Source organism: Arvicola amphibius, chromosome 12 (genome assembly GCF_903992535.2).
Source record: "Arvicola amphibius chromosome 12, mArvAmp1.2, whole genome shotgun sequence".
NCBI lineage: Eukaryota > Metazoa > Chordata > Mammalia > Rodentia > Cricetidae > Arvicola > Arvicola amphibius.
Window position 1 is genome coordinate 92,540,314 of NC_052058.2, and position 18,249 is coordinate 92,558,562.

At 50.0% G+C, this 18,249-nt stretch overlaps 1 protein-coding gene across 1 annotated transcript in view; it reads left to right on the plus strand.

The window, feature by feature from the left end:
- Tmem163 (transmembrane protein 163) overlaps window positions 1-11,327 on the plus strand; it is a 38,991-nt gene extending 27,664 nt beyond the window's left edge. The window contains exons 4-6 of the mRNA XM_042054035.1: window positions 1,075-1,186; window positions 7,680-7,821; window positions 10,555-11,327. Coding sequence (XP_041909969.1) covers window positions 1,075-1,186; window positions 7,680-7,821; window positions 10,555-10,615 — 315 coding nt within the window. The 3' untranslated portion in view covers window positions 10,616-11,327. The remainder of the gene's footprint in view (window positions 1-1,074; window positions 1,187-7,679; window positions 7,822-10,554) is intronic.
- The last annotated feature ends 6,922 nt before the right edge of the window (window positions 11,328-18,249 follow it).

The following is an 18,249-nucleotide window of genomic DNA, read 5'->3' on the forward strand; positions in this document are numbered from 1 at the left end:
TCAGCTGCCTCTGTTTCCCTTCCCTTTGTGGGAACTGCTAGTCTTAAGGCTCTAAGTCCAGCCCAGATTCGAGGAGAGCTGGTGATCCTGGGGTAGTTGGTCTTCCTAGGAGGAAGAGTTGATAAGAATTTGTGAGCTCATACAGTCGGAGCTGCTGCTGTCAATGGTGGGTGATTGCAGGGCTGGGGCGGAGATGCTTTCACGTTGTACAGAAACCCCAAGTCCAGAGAGGTAATTTTTTAAAAAAAAATGATTTAGTTTAGTTTCAATTCTGGCAAGGCAAGCTGTCTCCTTTGTCCCTGCGTCTGTCACTAGGATAGCAATTTTATTAATAAACTGCTTAAGGATGATCCTATTTCTCTCTAAATATCTGCTACCGTGTTGAATTTCTGCTGGCAGTTGCATTTTAATCCGCGAGAACCTGGAGGCTGTGTCTCAGGGGAGCAACGCGTGGGAGCTCAAAGGGGATCTCGAGGGGCCTGATGTCAGGAGATAGCAATGAAGACGCCAGCCTTGAACATGTGACTCACCCGTTTGCTTGCAAACGTTAATGCCGCACCTACAGGAAGTGTGAAAATCACGTCAACAGTGGACTATTTTTAGGCACCATTTTTTCCCACCTTGAAGATTATCTTTGAAATCTCAATTGTGTGAATGAAAAAAAAAACCCACATAGGTTTTAAGTATCTCTAGCTAGAAATGATCCTGTGGCTAAACCAGTGTGTTCTGTGAGAAAGGGTCCCCAAATTCTCAATTGCCTGCTTTGTGAATTATCTAGAGAATACTACTTAGGCATCATTCTTGGCATTATAACCAATCCTGTAACAATCAATGATTGCTGTGTGTTCTAGCAGAATAGCAAGAAGGGGGAATACATAATGGCTTTGTAAATATTAGTCTGGCTAATTTTAATAATCCTTTCTCAACGCCAGGCACACAGGTGACCACCTGCGGTATACTGCCACCTGGCGGCAGCGTGTCTGTCGGATCCCTTACACTTCACACAACGCTGGTGGGGAAGATGATCGCGCTAGCAAGAGATGACTTGTCAAAATCTGGAATGTTCTCTTCTAGGATGACTTCCTGTTCAGTGTCTCCATTTTAAGTGGGATCCTCTGCAGCGTCCTGGCTGTGTTGAAGTTTATGCTGGGGAAGGTCTTGACAAGCAGAGCTCTCATCACAGACGGTGAGTAGTGCAGGCGTTTCTTGTCTGAGGGCTGAGCTCTGAGCCAGGCCAGGTGCATCTGGATGTTGGTAGATGCTGGTCTTGCAAGTGAACTCGACAACTCGGGGATCCATTTACCACCAGCACTATTCCCCAAACTTCATACTTTGTGATTCTTGGAGCTCTCACACCAAAGCAGGTGTCTACCACCCTAAGTTTAATCACATAAACAAAGCAGAAATGACTGGGTTTCTTTTTTTTGGTTTTTCAAGACAGGGTTTCTCTGTAGCTTTGGAACCTGTCCTGTGACAAGCTCTTGTAGACCAGGCTGGTCTCGAACTCACAGAGATCTGCCTACCTCTGCCTCCCCAGTGCTGGCATTAAAGGCGTGAGCCACCACCGCCCAGCATGACTGGGTTTCTTTTGGTTTCCTGAGATAGGGTCTTGTATGGAGCTCAGGCTGACCTTGGACTTTCCTTTCTCCTATTTAGCCTCCCATGTATGGGGATTACAGATGTGTCCCACTATACCTGGCCTTTTATTTTCTTAAGGAAAGAAATAGAGCTAGGGACATAACCAGTTCATAGAGTGCTTGCCTAGCATGCGCAAGGCTTGGGGGTTCGAGCCTCAGTAGTGTATTGTCTGGGTGTAGTGGTGCACACCTGCCATCCAGCACTAGAGACGTGGAGGTAGGGAGACCATAAGTTCAAGGTTACCCTTGGCTTCATAGTAAGTTCAACGCTAGCAAGGCTACATGAAACCTTGTCTCAAAAAGCAAACAAGACATCAGTCAAGTTTATTTAAACTGAAAGGATTGTAGGCTGAGACTGTCTTTCTCTGGGGAAATGTATCTGTGGCCCAGGTTCTTAAGGCAGAAGGAAACAGAGCCTGGTGGGGCCTTGGTCTCTCTAAGCTGTGGATTCTGCGTCTCCTCCATCTGTCTCCCCCATCTGTGTTTCACGACCTGGTGCCTGGGGTGGGAATGGGTCCCAGAGTAGTCAGGGCAGCCTGCTAAGCTCCTAGGGTGGGGACAGCACAGGCAATCCACGGTCATTTCCAAGGTGGACCTCTCAGTCCCCATGCGTTGCTGGCTTGCAGAGGCCTGGGGTCTGTATGCCTTCTGCTGCCCCCACCTCCGCTGCGATGAAGCCTGAGCCTGGACTCGGTGGTCAGAGCCACCCCCCAGGCCTGTCTATGATCACAAAGACCACCTATGGCTGTGACAAGACACCCCAACCAATCCAACTTAGGGGGAAAGAGTTTATTTGGCTCATACTCCCAGGGCCCATCCCATCATTTCCGGGTAATCAAGGAAGGGATTTGAAGGAGTTCATCACATCCACAGTCAAGGGCAGAGAGAATGAACGTGTGCTTGCTTGTTAGTGATTGGCTAGCTTTTCCACTCAGCTACAGCCCAGGTCCCAAATTTAGGAGTGGTGCTTCCCCCTTCAGGATTATTCCCACAGCAATTAAGTCAATAGGGACAATTCTCCAAACCCACAGGCCAACCTGACCTAGACAATCCCTCCTTGAGACTCTCTCGCACCTTGATGCTTGACTGTGTCAAGTTGACAGCGACCATCGTTAGAGCATGACCTCATCTCTTTGGACTGATGGGCCTCGCGCCTGCATGCGTGGTTTTCCCTTAACCTCAGAGCTGTTCCATACTCAGATCTGTGCTTAGGCTTCCCTGAACTTCCGGCTTCCCACCACTGTATTGAGTGTCTCTCTGTGTTGCACATATATGAAGAGGCCGAAGGACAGTCATAGTCATTGTTCCTTGTCACTGTCCTCCTTGGCTTGTGAGACATCGTTTCTCATCAAGGAGACCAGATAGGCTGGCTAGTGAGCCCGTGGAATCCACCTCTTTCTCCCTCCCCAGAGCTGGGATTGCACATGCATGCCACAATGCCTGGCTCTATGGTTTGTTTTGTTTTACAACGATTCTGAGGAATAGAACTCAAGTCTCCATTTACGGACCGAGCTAGCTCCTCTGCTCCCTCTGAGCTTGATTTTCTACCTAAGCGGACACGTCGTCCATCATGCTCAAACTGGCGGGGAAACTCCAAAGAAAAGTCAGTAGGTGGAGCAAAAGTATTCGTTCTCAAGCAGATGACTGCTGATTGGCTTCCTCCAGGAAAAGGGGCTCCTACCAGCTGGAAAGGGGCTCTGGAAGTGAGTGGGGGCAGATCCCAGGGAATGACTGCTCCCTGGGCAGAAAGACAGAAGTGTGGCTATTTTATCAAATATTTAAGTAGTTGGGAGACATGACTTAATGCATTCTGAAGGGCCTTCTGGGTGTCTCGAGTGAGGGAGCAGAAGGGAGGGAAGTGGCCACGGAAGTGGGGACAGGGTTCTGGGAAGGCAAGGAGGTGGCCACAAGGAATGGTCAGAGAGGATGACTCGCCATGAATAATGGCAGTAGACCCCTTCTCCTACAAGGGGCTGTCTCTGGCAGATAAAGCTATAGTAATTACAGCCATCTCCTTATTGTGCAATCCAGAATCTGGGCTCCAGTTGTTTATTGATTAGGCTCAGGGAGCTACCTGCAACTCTTTCCTCTCTCTTTGGAAGCAGAGTAGGGTCAGGGTTGAGGATCCCTGGCTATTCTTATTGTTGGGGGTCCATTTGTCAGTTATGCGAAGACAATACGCTGCTCCATTCTGCCACCCTCAGTAGCCTGAGGTGTTCTCTTAGACTTATAGGGACTTTAGTCCTGGCCACTTGAGATTGATGGCTTTGACGCTGAAAAGAATTTCAGAAGTAGCTGGTGTAGTAAAGTGGAGTTGGTTGGCTTATTAAAGGTATTTTAATATAGGCTTCCAAGAAGGTGCTCAGAAGACAGTAGACACAGCCACACGAGGGGGTCCTCTAAGGGGAGAATACGGGAAGTAGGATGTACCCCAGTGTGGGTGTGAAGTCCTCAGGGCACAGTAAGTGATTAGCTGTCATAGCATTATCCATATAGACCCTTCTGGTGTCTCTCAAGTTCCATCTCAAAGTCGCTAAGTGCACACACACACACACACACACACACACACACACACACACACTTTCTTTCTCTTTTCCAAGCTTCTGGCGGTGCCTTGGATGGGACGATATCTCGATAAGGGGAAGCTAGGAGCCATGAGGTGACACAGAGGGTTAGTACATGCTCTTTCCCTGAAATGGGCTTTCTGGTGAGATTCTCAGAAAATTCCAGGCTTGTAGAAGGGAGACAAGCCTTAAGTAGCTGTCAGTTACCAGGAGATTCTTGCTTGTCTGCTGGTGAGTGGCCTTTGCCAGATGCCTGGGGAGGGGCTTTTTCTTTCTCTTTTCATGCCCCCCCGAAACTTTCCCTACATTTCTATCTTGCCTCACTTTGATGCATGCCCTGTGGCTGTTCCTCTGGTTGAGACAGAGCCAAGAATCTTCTTTCCCAACAGAGACCAGAAGTGACATTCTAGAACCCTTCCTTATCCTATGAGCTAGACAGCCCCTGACTTGTTCCCATGATCTCAATGTATCCTAGATTGGAGCCCTGTGGGAGCTGGGCCCCGCTGGCTCAGCCGGCTGGGTCGTTGGTGTGTGTGTGCATGGGGGACAAGTGTCTTGGCATTCAAGAAGCAGGTCTTCAGGGGAAAGTGACAGCAGCTGGTGGGTGATGGGGCCGGGGGGAAACAGCCGGCATCTCCTTCTTGCACCTTGGAGGCTCTTAGTACAGCGGGTTGGTTGCTCTAGATATTCAGTAAGCATGTAAACGTTCCCTCAGATTGAAGATGAAGCCAGGAATGTAGCTCTGTTGGTAGGAGTGCTTGCCTGAATGAGGAAAGATCTGGATTCCATTCCCAGTACCTACTAAATCACCTGCTAAACCGGCCATGTTGGTACAAACCTGTAATCCCAGCGCTGGGGAGGAGGGCTGGAGGATGAGCAGTTCTGGGTCATTCTTGGTGAGCATGAGGCCAGCCTGGGCTGCAGGACTAAAATAACCCTGAGTGTAAATGAGGAATCAAAGTAAGACAACCATGCAAGAGGCCACCCTGTGGAAGTTTCCAGTAAGGGCTGGCAGTCTGGAGGAATCAGGGAACCCTCTGAGAAGAGGGGCCAGATGTCTCATTTCTTTCCAACTTGAAAACACTTGGAACTTCTGTGAAAATCCTTATCAGACTGTTCAGTATGGAATGAAAGATTGCACAGATTAATTAGTTACACAGATTCCAATCTAGTTACTAAAGTCAGGTCAGTGGCATCTCCAGTCAGCATGGCCCCAACTAGTCTGTGTTGTCAAGCCAGCCACAGGGTTTATTCTGTAGAACATCTCTGAGGTTAGAAGTGAGGACACAAACCTAGGTCCGGTGAGTGACTGCCAGAGACTGGTGTGTGTGTGTGTGGGGGGGGGCATTCAAGAACTTTCAGGGCCCTGTGATCCTAGTCTTGGCAGCCAAGGGGCAGAAGCAGAGGCAGAGGCAGAATCAGGGCCAGAGGCAGAGTCAGAGGCAGAGATTGGGGCAGAGACAGAGAGGCAAAGGCAGGGACAGGGGCAGAGACAGAGGCAAAGGCAGGGACAGGGGCAGAAGCAGAGGCAGAGGCAGGGGTAGAGGCAGAGTCAGGGGCAGAGATTGGGGCAGAGACAGAGGCAAAGGCAGGGACAGGGGCAGAAGCAGAGGCAGAGGCAGAGGCAGGGGCAGAGGCAGGGTCAGGGGGCAGAGATTGGGGCAGGCACAGAGGTGGGGGCACGGCAGAGGCAGAGGCAGAGGCAGAGGCTGGGACAAGGGCAGAGGCTGGAGCAGAAGCTGCAGCAGAGACAGGAGAAGAGGCAGAGGCGGGGCAGGGGCGGAGGCAGGGGCAGAGGTAGAGGCAGGCTAGGCAGCCCAGCTAGCTCCAGGTTCCGTGACTATCTTGAAAAACAGGATAGAATGTGATATGAGAATGACCGCTGAGGGTGACCTCTCTCTCTCTCTCTCTCTCTCTCTCTCTCTCTCTCTCTCTCTCTCTCTCTCTCTCTCTCTCTCTCTCACACACACACACACACACACACACACACACACACACGCACACGGGGGTGTGTGAGACAGTCTGGACTCAGTCCCTAGTCCCTGTCTGTGAAAGAGAAGACACTAAGAGTCAGGCTATGTCACAAGCAAAGGACACCCCTGGAAACCTCAAGCTGAGTTGAGTTCGCCTCTGCGGCTCACCAGGGAGGCTTTGGACAGCTGTCCGTGGTGCTGACTGATGAGGGCTGGATCAGTGGAACTATGTGGACATCTAGTGGCTGCTTGGGGAACTTCTCCTCTCCTTTTCTGAGCAGGGCGGCAAGGCCGTCCTCCCCTCCAACACACACTACAGGGACAGCTGAGGTCACACCTCACACCCTCCTTTCCTCTCCCCAGGCTTATGGCCAGTCACTAATTATTACAGTATCGTCAGCACCCTGTTCTGGGACATGGGAGACAGCAAGGAACGGGACAGAACTTCTGTCTCCCAGCTTAGTTTTCTAGTGGGAGATGGTAAAATACAAATGGCAGAAATACCACGCTAGGGAGGAAAGAACCGTGACAAAAACAAACTGAGAACAAGGAGGCAGGTGGGGCAGTTTTAAGGGAGGATTGTGAGCAGTGCGCCCCCTGCTGGTGGGAGGCAGGTGGGGCAGTGTGTAGGGAGGAGGATTGTGAGCACTGCGCCCCCTGCTGGGAGGGGAGGGAAGCAACAGGCATAGGAAGGCCCAAACAAGGAGTGCTTCCGCTAAGTTGAAGGGGTGGAATGGTTGGCAGCGGGGTGTGCATGTGAAGAGTTTGGGTGTGTCTTTCTGCTTTATATTTTTTCTTGCCATCCCCCCACCCATGTGTGTGTAGACACACATACATACTCATATGTGTGAGTGTTTGTGTGTACCAGGGCATGCCTGTAGAAGTCAGAGGACAACAGTAGGTGCTGGTTCTCACCTCTCACCTTGTTTGAGACAGTGTCTCTTGTTTGCCACTGACCAGCAAGCTTCCAGGATGAGTCAGCTGTCGCCATGTCCCAGCTTGCCACAGGAATGCTGAGATCACACAGACTCACAGACCCGTGTCAATGTGTCTGGCTGGGCATCACTGCTGGGGGTGCACACCATCTGAGCCACCTCCCTAGCCCGCAGAAATAAGTCTTTAAACTGTTGTTCAGACAGCCTGCGGCCTGAGAAGACAGTGGCTTCACAGCCCAGAGGTGTGCTTCCCATCTCATCTCCAGCGGGCAAGCTGTACAGGGAGAGGAAGCAAAGGCAGTCAGGCATTCGTGTAGTCTCGTCCATTGGGCTCTGTTTCTCCTTCACCGTTTTTCCTCTCTCTGTGTAGTGTGGAGGATTCCTCCTAAGCAAGCTGTTTGGATGGCATCCTGATTGAAGGTTAACCAGAACAAACAACCCATTAGCAGTGTGTATGTGCAGATCCCTTCTACAGAATGAAGCCTGTTATGTTCTGTAGTCTGTAGACTTGATCGCCTAGACTGTAAAATGTCCACTTCACATCGGTGTGTGATCTCTCTTCTTTTGCAGGGTTCAACTCCCTTGTCGGGGGAGTGATGGGCTTCTCCATCCTCCTGAGTGCCGAAGTGTTCAAACACAACGCCAAAGTCTGGTACCTGGATGGCAGCATCGGTGTCCTGATCGGCCTCACCATCTTTGCCTACGGGGTCAAGTACGGCTCTGCTTTTAATCTTTGATCACCAGGGGGCGGGGATGCTCTGAAACCCTTCTTCCCCCACCCCTTTTCCAGCAAGGAAATGAAGGAAAGGTCTAATATTTTATTCCTTTGGGCTTCAGGCATATGAATGCTGTATTTGCTATTCCTGGGGAAATGTGAGCAAACATCTCCCCACCCAAAATAGGGCACTGGAGCTGGACCAAAGTGCTGGTCCCATCCATGCCTCATTTGGTGCAGGTTCTTGGGCTCATTCACAGGAGCATGCATGAGGAGCTACTTAGAGGCATGCAGGTTTTCTAGTTACTTTCTAGTGCTGTGATATGCACTATGACCAAAAGCAGCTTGGGGAGGGAAGGGTTTATTTAATCTTCCACTTCTGCATCACAGCAATCAATGGGGGCGATCAGGGCAGGGACTCAAAGCGGAAATCTGGAGGCAGGAGCTGAAGCAGAGGCCATGGAGGGGTGCTGCTTACTGGCTTTCTCCAACATGGCTTTCTCAGCTTGCTTTCTTACAGAACCTAAAACAACCTGCCAGGGTGGATGGCATGCCTACAAAGGGCCGGGCCATCCCATATTAATCATTAATCTAGAAAATACCCCTACACTTACCTACAGGTCAACCTGAGGGAGGCATTTTCTTAATTCAGTCTCCCCCCTTCATGGATGACCCTAAATTGTGTCAAATTGACAAACAAAAGGGAACACAACAAACCAGCTCAGTGGGTGACCTTCAACCAGCGCCACCATTGGAACGCCTCACCCTAGTGAGTTCCCCATAACTGCATACATGCAATAGCCTGGAGATAATCTTCCTATTCCATGTACTCCAGAATATCCCATGAGGCCATGGAAGCAGCTAGGGCAGAATATGTGCAGCTGGGAGGAAGGTGTGGGAGAGGCTAGTGTGAAGGTTGGGATCTCAGGTGAAAGTCTGATGACCCATCCCTGCCCTGTCTTTCTCTAAGGCATGTTGACAGGCCAGCTCTTGAGGGTCGCCTGTGGGTCACTATCGCTGCCTTGACTATGAAGGTGGTGGCTGTCATGCCCAGAGGACAGTGCTGCACAGCACTGACCTTTCTCACGAGATTGGAAAAGGCCTCATGGAGTACAGCATTCCTTGTTGGGCGGTCTTCTACAAGTGAAGCAGGAACTCTTGGAAGAGAGAGCCTATTATACTTCAGACACTCATTTTCTTCTTTGTTCTTTTATGCACTAAACGGCCCCCTTTCTTCCTCTGTACTCTGGGTTTGGAATTATTGCTGTTGTCAGGTAGTCCAGGTTGCCTCAGAGTCACTATGTAGTCAAGGATGGCTTTGAACTCCTGATCCTCTTGCCTTCATCTCCATAATGCTATAATGAGGGTCTCTGCGATGCCCAGGTGAAGGTCATCTGAGCATCCTTCCTGTCACCTGATGCCGTGTGTACTGCTGGGAATCAGAGGAGGCCAGGCAGAGGCAGCCCTAGGCTTAGCAAGGCTTTACAGAAGGGACCACTCCTGGGCCCGGAGAGATGGTTCCGTGGATAAAGATGTTTGTAGCCAAGCCTGATGATCCGGGTTCAATCCTCAGGACCCATATGGTTAAAGATAGGAGAGAACTGACCTCCACTGTTGCCCTGTGGTGTGTGTGCAAACACACACACACACACACACACACACACTAATGTAAAAAGAAAATTTAAGTGGGTCTACTCCTCCATGCAAAGGGTCACCCTGGAGGGGGGCAAAGCCATCTTAGCATGGGGTCCACTTATTGAGAAAGTAGCCCAATGACAGTCCCTGGATATGGACTCTAAGGCAGGTCTTGTCCCTAGAGAGAATCGTTCCTGTCGAGGTGCTTTATTTTTAAGTTAAGTGCTTCCTGGCTTCCACTAGGGTACTGTCCATATTTTGAGGATCTGCCAAGTTCTTTTCCAAAGCAGCACCACTCCGTCCATTCCCAGCAGCCATGTCCAAGGTGGTCCTTACTAACACTTGTAACTGTCTCTGGGTTTGAGGACTCAGGCATCAAAGTGAATGAAGTGTCCCAACACCTTACAGTGTGGATGAACTAACATGCCGAATGAACATGGTCACATTTAAAAAAGGTCATACACTTTTTATCTGCAACTTCCAGAATAGATCCACTTGTAGAGCCTCAAATTAGATCATTGGTTGTCTGGGAAGAGGTGGGGAAGACGAAGCAGGGGTGACCATTAGCATGCACAGAGGATAATAAGAATGTTCCGGAATTAAGACAGTGTGGATGAACACACAGCCTCACATATGTGCAGGAAACCATTGAGTTGTCTGCTTTGAAAGGGACAGTGGTGTGGCATGTGGGCAGAATTAATCACAGCTAGACTCGGGGGCGGGGGGCGGGGCGGCTCAGGTGGGGAAGCACAGCTACTTGAATTTGATCCCTGTGACCCACATTAAAAAAGAGAGCCAGCTGTGGTAGCGCACGCCTGTAATTCCAGACAGGAAGACCATCGCCCAGCCACCCCGTCTAGCCTATTTGGTGCGTTCCAGGTAAAGAGGAGAGACCCTGCCGGGGAAAATCAAAGTGGGCAAACGGACAAGGTTATCTGACTTCCATAGCCCCGCCCCCCACACCGTGCATAAGCACACACCACCCATGCAGCTGAACACACAGGAAAGGACACAGACGCACACATACACAAATAACCTCAGTTTCCCCAAGCTCTCCTGGTATCGAGGTGACCCTGCCTGTCTTCGTTTCTGCAGGCTCCTCATCGACATGGTGCCCAGAGTGAGACAGACGCGTCACTACGAAATGTTTGAGTGAAGGCGGCTGGAGGGGCGGCAGGGACGGCCCCGGGGGAAGAGCGTCACCATGGTGACGAGAGGTTTCCACGAAGGCAGTTGGTGCCAATATTTAACTGCACATCCAGTTTCATTTGGGGAAGTTTTCGTTCATAGTGTCTGTCATCACGGGATGAGGTCGGCCTGGAGGCCGCACCTGCCCACATCCTCACCTTGTTGCCCACTGTCAAACACATTAGGAGGATGCTGACCACGGGAAGGGCTGCCACGCTTCCCAGTCTTGAGCCGGAAGTGACGTTTTCTATTTCCTGGGGTCAAACAGTTCTTGAAAGCAGGCTTGGGTCTCTGCTTGATAGGAAGCCCCTTGTGGCGCTTACTCTCAGCCAAAACCAGATAGTAACTGACCGAGTCACCGCCTGCTGACACAGGAGGCCAAGGCGCCTCCAGGGTCACATTCCTCTCTCCTTGCAGCAAATCCCCTCCTAACGTGTATCAACCTGTTTCATACACTTTTACTAATCTTGACACTAAGCAGATTTGTTCAGAGGGAGGCCATTCTATTTTTTAAAGTGTTTAGTGGCAGATGAATGAGCTTTGCATGGACAGGCTACGTAAGCACACAGCCCTTTCTTCCACGTTCAGAACCTGCCCATCCATGAAAACCCAGGAACCGTTTTTGAGAGATGTGAAAGTCTATACATTTATTTGTAATAAATAATTATAATCATTACCTACATCCGCATATCTCTGAATGTTGTGCTAAGTGGTCGTGCTGCCTCACGGTCTGCGAGAAGTAGGTCACTCGTCCAGAAGGAACGAGATGTACCCAGCTTATGGAACGCGAAGTGTAAACTGCTGCAGACATGTTCCCCACGCCACCGTGTTCTGTAGCTGGCACAGCTCTGCCCAGCGGGGCAGCCATGTCAGGCCAATAAAAACCTTTACAATTCGTATGGATTGGGGAGGTTGTATGTGTGAGCTGTAGTGTCTGTGCCAACATGTAGTAAACATTGAGCAGGCTCTCTCTTGTGCTCTCTCTCTCTGCGGTGTGTGTGTGTGTGTGTGTGTGTGTGTGTGTGCGCGCGCGCCTTCCTCTATCACTCTTATTCCCCAGGAACCAGATCTCTCTCTGAATCTAGAGCTAGGCTGGTGTCCAGAAAGCCCCAGAGATTCTCCTGGCTCAGCCTCCCCTAGTTCTAGGGTCACAGGCAGATGAGGTCATGCCCTGCTTGGATGTTGGAGGTTTGAACACAGATCCTCATGCTTGCAAAGCAAGTGTTTCTAGCTGCCGAGCCATTCCCCAAGCTCTCGGAAACATTTCCGACCTGAGAATTTTGAATAAGTGACATGTAACTGTGGCCAGGAACCCCCGTCTGAATGAATTCCCCAGTGGGCACCAAGGGGTCTCCCTCTTTGCTCATTCCCCTAGAGTGTGCAAGCATGCCTGGGGAATGCAGATTCCATAAATCTGTCTGCACCCTTCCTCGTAGTCAACAGACATGGAGTTCAGGGAGTTGAGCCTCACATGATGGTGAATTCCATGGTGGTTTTTTTTTTTTTTTTTTTTTATTGTGAGAATTACCCAGGGCAGCCCCTAATTTCAGAGCGGTGCCTTGAGAATCCCAATCCTCCTGCCTCTGCTTCCTGAGTGCTGGGATTGCGGGTGTGCACCACCAAGTCAGTTTGTATGGTGTTGGGACTCAAACCTGGGGCTTTGTATGCATCTTAGCCAGCTGTCCACTGACTGAGATCCCCGGCAACGCTCATGGCCCACGGATGCCCAGCTGCTTCCTCTTCCAGGTGAATGGAGGTGCTCTCTGCCTTTTACCGCCCCACGCGGACAAAGCTTTAAATGCACCCTGCAGTCAGAACTATTTCTGAAGAAAAAAAAAATCTAGCAGTTCATTTTCCAGTTCAGTTCCTTCAGTGAGATTGGAAGATGGAAAGAATGCTTTCCATTCAGTATTGCGGCGGACACAAGGGAAGAGTTCGTAGTGGTGAAGCCCTTCCCCTGTTCATGCGTGCATGCGTGTGTGTGTGTGCGTGTGCACGCCAGACGTCAATTTCATGCGTGGTACCACAGGATGCTGTCCATCTTGTTCTATGAGACAGCGTCTTTAACTGGCTTGGAACTTGCTGGTTTGGCTCGGCTGGCTGAGTAGCGAGCCCCAAGGAGACACCTGTTTTTGCACCTCCAGAACTGGGATTACAAGTGTGTAGCACACTTGGCTTTTTCCATGACTTCTAGGGATCAAACTCCGGTCCTTGTGCATGCCTGGCAAGGGCTTTCCCACTCAGCCATTTATTTCCCCGGCCCCAGGTTATAGGTTTTCTATGCACGCCAACCATGTTGTCTCTTTGAGAACTGGGGTTTCAAGCATGTGCCTGCCTTTTTAAAAAGTGGATTTTGAGGCTTGGAGCCAGGCTCTCACACGTGCATAGCAAGTGCTTTCTGAACCCAGCTATCATGAACTCAGCTAGCGAACTCCCGATTCCCATCTATCTGCTGCTTGACCTTTGACAGTGCGTTGGCACCAGAAGCAGCTTTAGTGCCCCGCCCCAATCACTACCACCTGTCACACAAGAAAAGTTTATTGAAAAATAAAGCTCTCCCTAGTTTTTCTACAGCACAGGAAAACAAAGCAGTATTCTGTTTGTCTGGTACAGCAAACGGGACAGCGACACCTCACTGACAGGATCCTGTGACTGAGCCCCAGGAGTGACAGTAGGAAACAGTGTACCGGGATCCATCTGGAGACACAGACACAAATGGTCATGACAGCAACTACAGTGGAAGGGACGTCATATGTCCTTTGGCATTGTGGTTACGTTATTTTCTTTAATACTATTACTTTAATGGACTGGGTTCAGGTGGGGAGAATGATGTGCCCCATGTCTGCTGTGTTCCAGCTTCCACGGGCTGCTGTGCACCCACCACATCTGCATGTGTGTCCCAGCTGCAACCCACATCTGCATGTGTGTCCCTGCTGCGGGGGGTGGGATGAAGGCAGCCTTGTGAGCCCCAAAACCTGGGGCAGAATGAAGCTCTGAAAAAAAAAAGTTCAATCATTTCATCCTTAAACTGTAAAATCATTGACTGGCCGAGAAGAGCTGGAAAAGCACCCTGGATTCCAGGGAGTTCTCCTCCCCCTTTTGTACCTGCAACCCACCCAGATGTGTTCGGCCAGGGAAGAGGCTAAATCCACAAAACATAAACAGCAAAGTGGTATTCAAGTCACTTCTGCGTCCAGCTGTGAAAGAAGTAAAAAAATCCCTGCCGTGGAGTCTCATGTGGCTCCTTTAGGGGTAGTGGTGGATTTTTTTTTTTTTTTTTTTTTTTAAGCGACCAGGTCATGGGATTACTCTTGGATAATGTGGGAACGAGGCAGAGGTAACCAACCTGCTGGAAGCCACCCTGTCCAGCAGGGGGCAGCAAAGGGTTTCCCGGGAACTGTAAATTCAGTTCATTCTTTCCTTTAAACAAATTGGCTCTATTATCACATTATAGAGGAATAAAAATTAAACTCTAATTCAAGGAGTGCAACTTGTGAGAGAACTTTTAATTTTGAGCTCAAAAAGTTCCCCAAAGAAACCCCTGGAATGTTCCAGAACATACTGGTGGATTCAGCTTCCCTTAATAAATTCTTTCAGTTTTGTTTCACGGAGTGCTGAAGACTGACATATTTCCCAATCAGCACATTCAAGAAAAACGGTATAATTCCAGTGAGCAGGGTAGGCACAGAGCTGAAACATTTGGAACAACAAATTCCTATACCATTGATCGACTCAACAAGATTTTTGTGTGACCATCATGTTTGAATCAACAGATAGGGGGTGAGCGCAGCTCTTTATTTCTCAAGTTTTATGATAAACTACTAATATCAATATTGAACATTAGCCAGGCTTTCTACAAGCCAGGCGCTGTGCTATGGGATCCCCACAGAACCCTAAATGCTAGGAGAGCTAGAATAATTCTTATTTTCTGTATCCAAGACTATACAGCTAATTTGGTCTTTTGCTATATGTAAAAAACAAAATCCAAACCAAAAAAACTTGACTTTGCACTTTCTGTCGAAGGCAACAAGGACGAAAGGAACTCCTCAGCTCCAAGCGCTGGCTTCCTGAATGACTCTAAATCTATTCCTGCCACCCGTCTACTCTAACAAAGACATACCCTGAAGCCACAGGGACAGATGGGATAAGAAGAAAGCCAATAGGGAAAGGAAAATAGTTTTAAATAAATAAAAGAGTCCAGGCTTGGGATAATAACACATGTAGCAGAGCCTGTCGTTAGCAAAATACTTGACTTTTCTTTTTCAGTCAAGAAGTTTGGGAGAGGGTGGCGGTGCCTAATCACACACAATCTAGGTGAACCACCCTGGTCTGAAGCACAACACACACGTTCACCTATAGACGTCATACAGTTTCAGTGCAACCCAACTCACTGATGGGTCATTACCACGAGCAGTACTGCAGCAACACCCACGTTCATTCACCAAGGAAGAGAAGAAAGGAAGTGGACAAGGCTCACCTCCATCATGCTAAGTAGTTGAAGTGTTTGGGGGTTACTGCTTCTACATAGATGACCTCAAGGCTAATCTCCTGCCTCAGCAACATGCCAGCCAGGGCCGGGGTGACAGGAATGAGGCCCTTCACTCCCTTGGTCACTATCAGGTCCTGAGGATGCCAGCTAAGGGATTCTTGGCTCCCTCAGCCCTATTCTGGGTGTGTGTATGTGTGTGTACAGACACCTCACACTGGGAACATACACAAATACACACATACACACTGAATGTTTCAGTCTTGTGCACATACATACACTGGGAACATAAGTAGCCATGTGTGCGCACACATACTGTGGACATATGTAGTTATCCCAGGCTGGAACAATCTGCTATCAGCCTTCAAATTCCAACCCCAAAGAGAAATGAAGACATGTCAGGAAGACATGAACCACCACACACACACACACACACACACACACACACACACACACACACACACCACCACCACCACCACCACCACCACAACAACAACTAAAAAAAAACCCAAAAAAGCAAATATTTCCAAACACTCACCAGGCACCTAAAATAAATGATCATCTCAGAAACAAAACAAAAGTCCAAAACTGTCAGGAAAAGCAAAAACTTCACAACATTTCCTTTTGTACAGGAAATCAGATGGCATACAGAAATGCCGAGCTGCGGACTGGGGTCCAAGCACTGGCCCTCTCGGGAGTTCTTGCTCTGCCAAGGCCTTCATCCACTGGAGAAGCATTCTCTCCCTTAGTGAGTTACATAAAGGTTTTCCCCTAGGTTAAGAGCCTTAAGAGCCTAACATCACACAGGGGAAAGAACTCCAAAGACCGTTAAAGATCTGATGGCAGTGCCAGAAAACACAAGTCCTGATTTCAGGTTTCTCCCCTGCGGAAGGTTCGATCACACACAGGCCGAGGTTGCTCCAGGATCATCAGAGCTTTGTCGGTGCGGTGGGCTCCCAGCCAAGGCTGTGAGTTCCTTCTTTGCTGATGTCCACACCTGACAGGTAGAATGCCCCCCCCCCCCCCCACTGTCAGTTTCTCCTGGAGGGTCACTTGGCCACACCTTGCTAACTCTGGGTCCTGGGAGCTGGTATATATTAAGGGGAAAACCCCACCTGTTGATAATGCCCTTAACAACTAGAGTGCAGCTGGTTAGCCTCAGAAGCTGGAGCCCACCAGGGAAAGTGAGGCTTGCTTCTGGCTAAAACCGGAAGAGGAATTTATTCAATGGGAGAAAGAATGTGACTTGGGTTTTGAGCTGGAGAGGGCGAATAGGAAGGTGGAGAGAGCCTGAGCTCAGGCGCAGGCAGCTTCTGCAGGTCGGGGCAAGGCTGCCTTCCCTCTCCAAGCTCCTTTAGAGTTATCTACAGCATGGGGATCATTTCAGCTTGGGGCACCCCCTGCTGGTTGAATGCCAGCACTGTCACCCATAGCGTGGTGGACTCAGGGGAAGATGCCTAGGAATTGCAGGTCTGGAAACTACCAGATTCTCACACTCTGGTGTGTGGGCACGAGGATGGCTCTCAGGGAAAGCCCTTCTTCACAAGGAGATGGCCAGTTTTCTTCCATCCTGCAGCAGGAAACCACTTTTGCAAGGCTTAATAGACAGGCTTCACAGCTAGGCTTTTAAACTTACGCCTGTCTGGTGGCTGGACCTGGGCAGAGATGATTCTAGCCAGGTCTTGGAGAACCCGTCGGTCTTAGGATAGGATCCCCTGACATTCCCCCTCCCCACTCCACTTCTTTCTCTAGGACTGAAGCTCAGCCCCTTAGCTGCCTATCTCAGGGCCTAAGGGAAAAAAAAAAAAGCCTGGAGGTGTAGTTGGTGTGACATTTGCACCCAGGTAGACATTAAGAGGCAGGCAGATCAGATTCCCCAGACCTCAAAGTCCTATGCCCCACCTCTCCACTCCTTGGTCAGGTCATCACAAAGCTGAGTCCTCCTTCCCGTTGCTTCTGGACAGCTCTGCTAGTCCTGGGCTTTGCTCTGCCTCTCAGTTAGGCAGAGGCTCCGCCTGGCCATTAAGAGGCACTGGGTAACACCAGCAGGCCAGGAAGTCTACTCTAACAGCCAGGGGCTGGGTGGACAATGCTAACAGCCAGAGGTAGAAGAGGGTTGGTTCATTCGCCAGCATGGACAGAAGTGTGGGAGGTGTCTCCAGGAACTTACACATGTACAGAGCACAGAAGCAACACTTCAGCAGGGACAGACACGCACAAAAGGGCTCCAGAGTGTGAAAAGTGGGAAGCCCAGCATGTATGACTAGGCCAGCCTGCTGACGGGCCCTCCACTGGGCTGCCCAAACTCCTTGGAATAGTGCTTCAAGTAAAACCCACCTCCAGTCTCAGGCCCTCTGTAAGCCATGCCCACTGGGGAGCAGCCAGGAAAACATCTAGCATTCATTTGAAACTGTCCTCACCTCCCCAGAAACCATCAAGGTCCTGGGAAGCCGTCTTCCCTGGAATTCAGCAATAGAGGACATTGATGGGGACACAGCACGAACCCCTCACGCTGCTAACTCTAGGGCTGTCATTCTAACCCAAACCTGACCTGTTCTGAGGCTGGAGACCTCCCCCGCCCCCCCCCCCCCACACACAATGCACACACGCACACACACACACATGCACACACGCACGCGCACACACACACTCCAAGTTCAAGGGCAGCTCTTGGACTCTTCAGTTCCCACTTCCCTCCTTAGAGCGAGGCAGGGCGGGTTTACCACGGTGGCAAAGAAGAATTACACAATCCCGTGTTTCCGCAATAGAGGAATTCTAACCAGAAATCAGGGCCAAGCTGTGAAGGTGGGTGGGGAGGGGACACACAGGAAAGCAGCCTCTCTTGTTCACAGCCCAGCCTGTCTTTGGCACTTGGCAGGGCCCTCAGGACACACAGTCACATTTCCCCACCAAGGTTATCTGCCTTTCAGCTGCCACCTGCCAAGCAACACACAGGATCATCAGCTCTAGGACACTGCTCTGACAGGGGCTGGCTGTGTTTGCAAAGCAAAACAAACAAACAAACAAACAAAACAAAACAAAACAAAAAACCAACTGTTTTCTGAGACAGGATCTCTCCTAGCCTAGGCTGGCCTTGACTTTGCTATGTAGCCAAG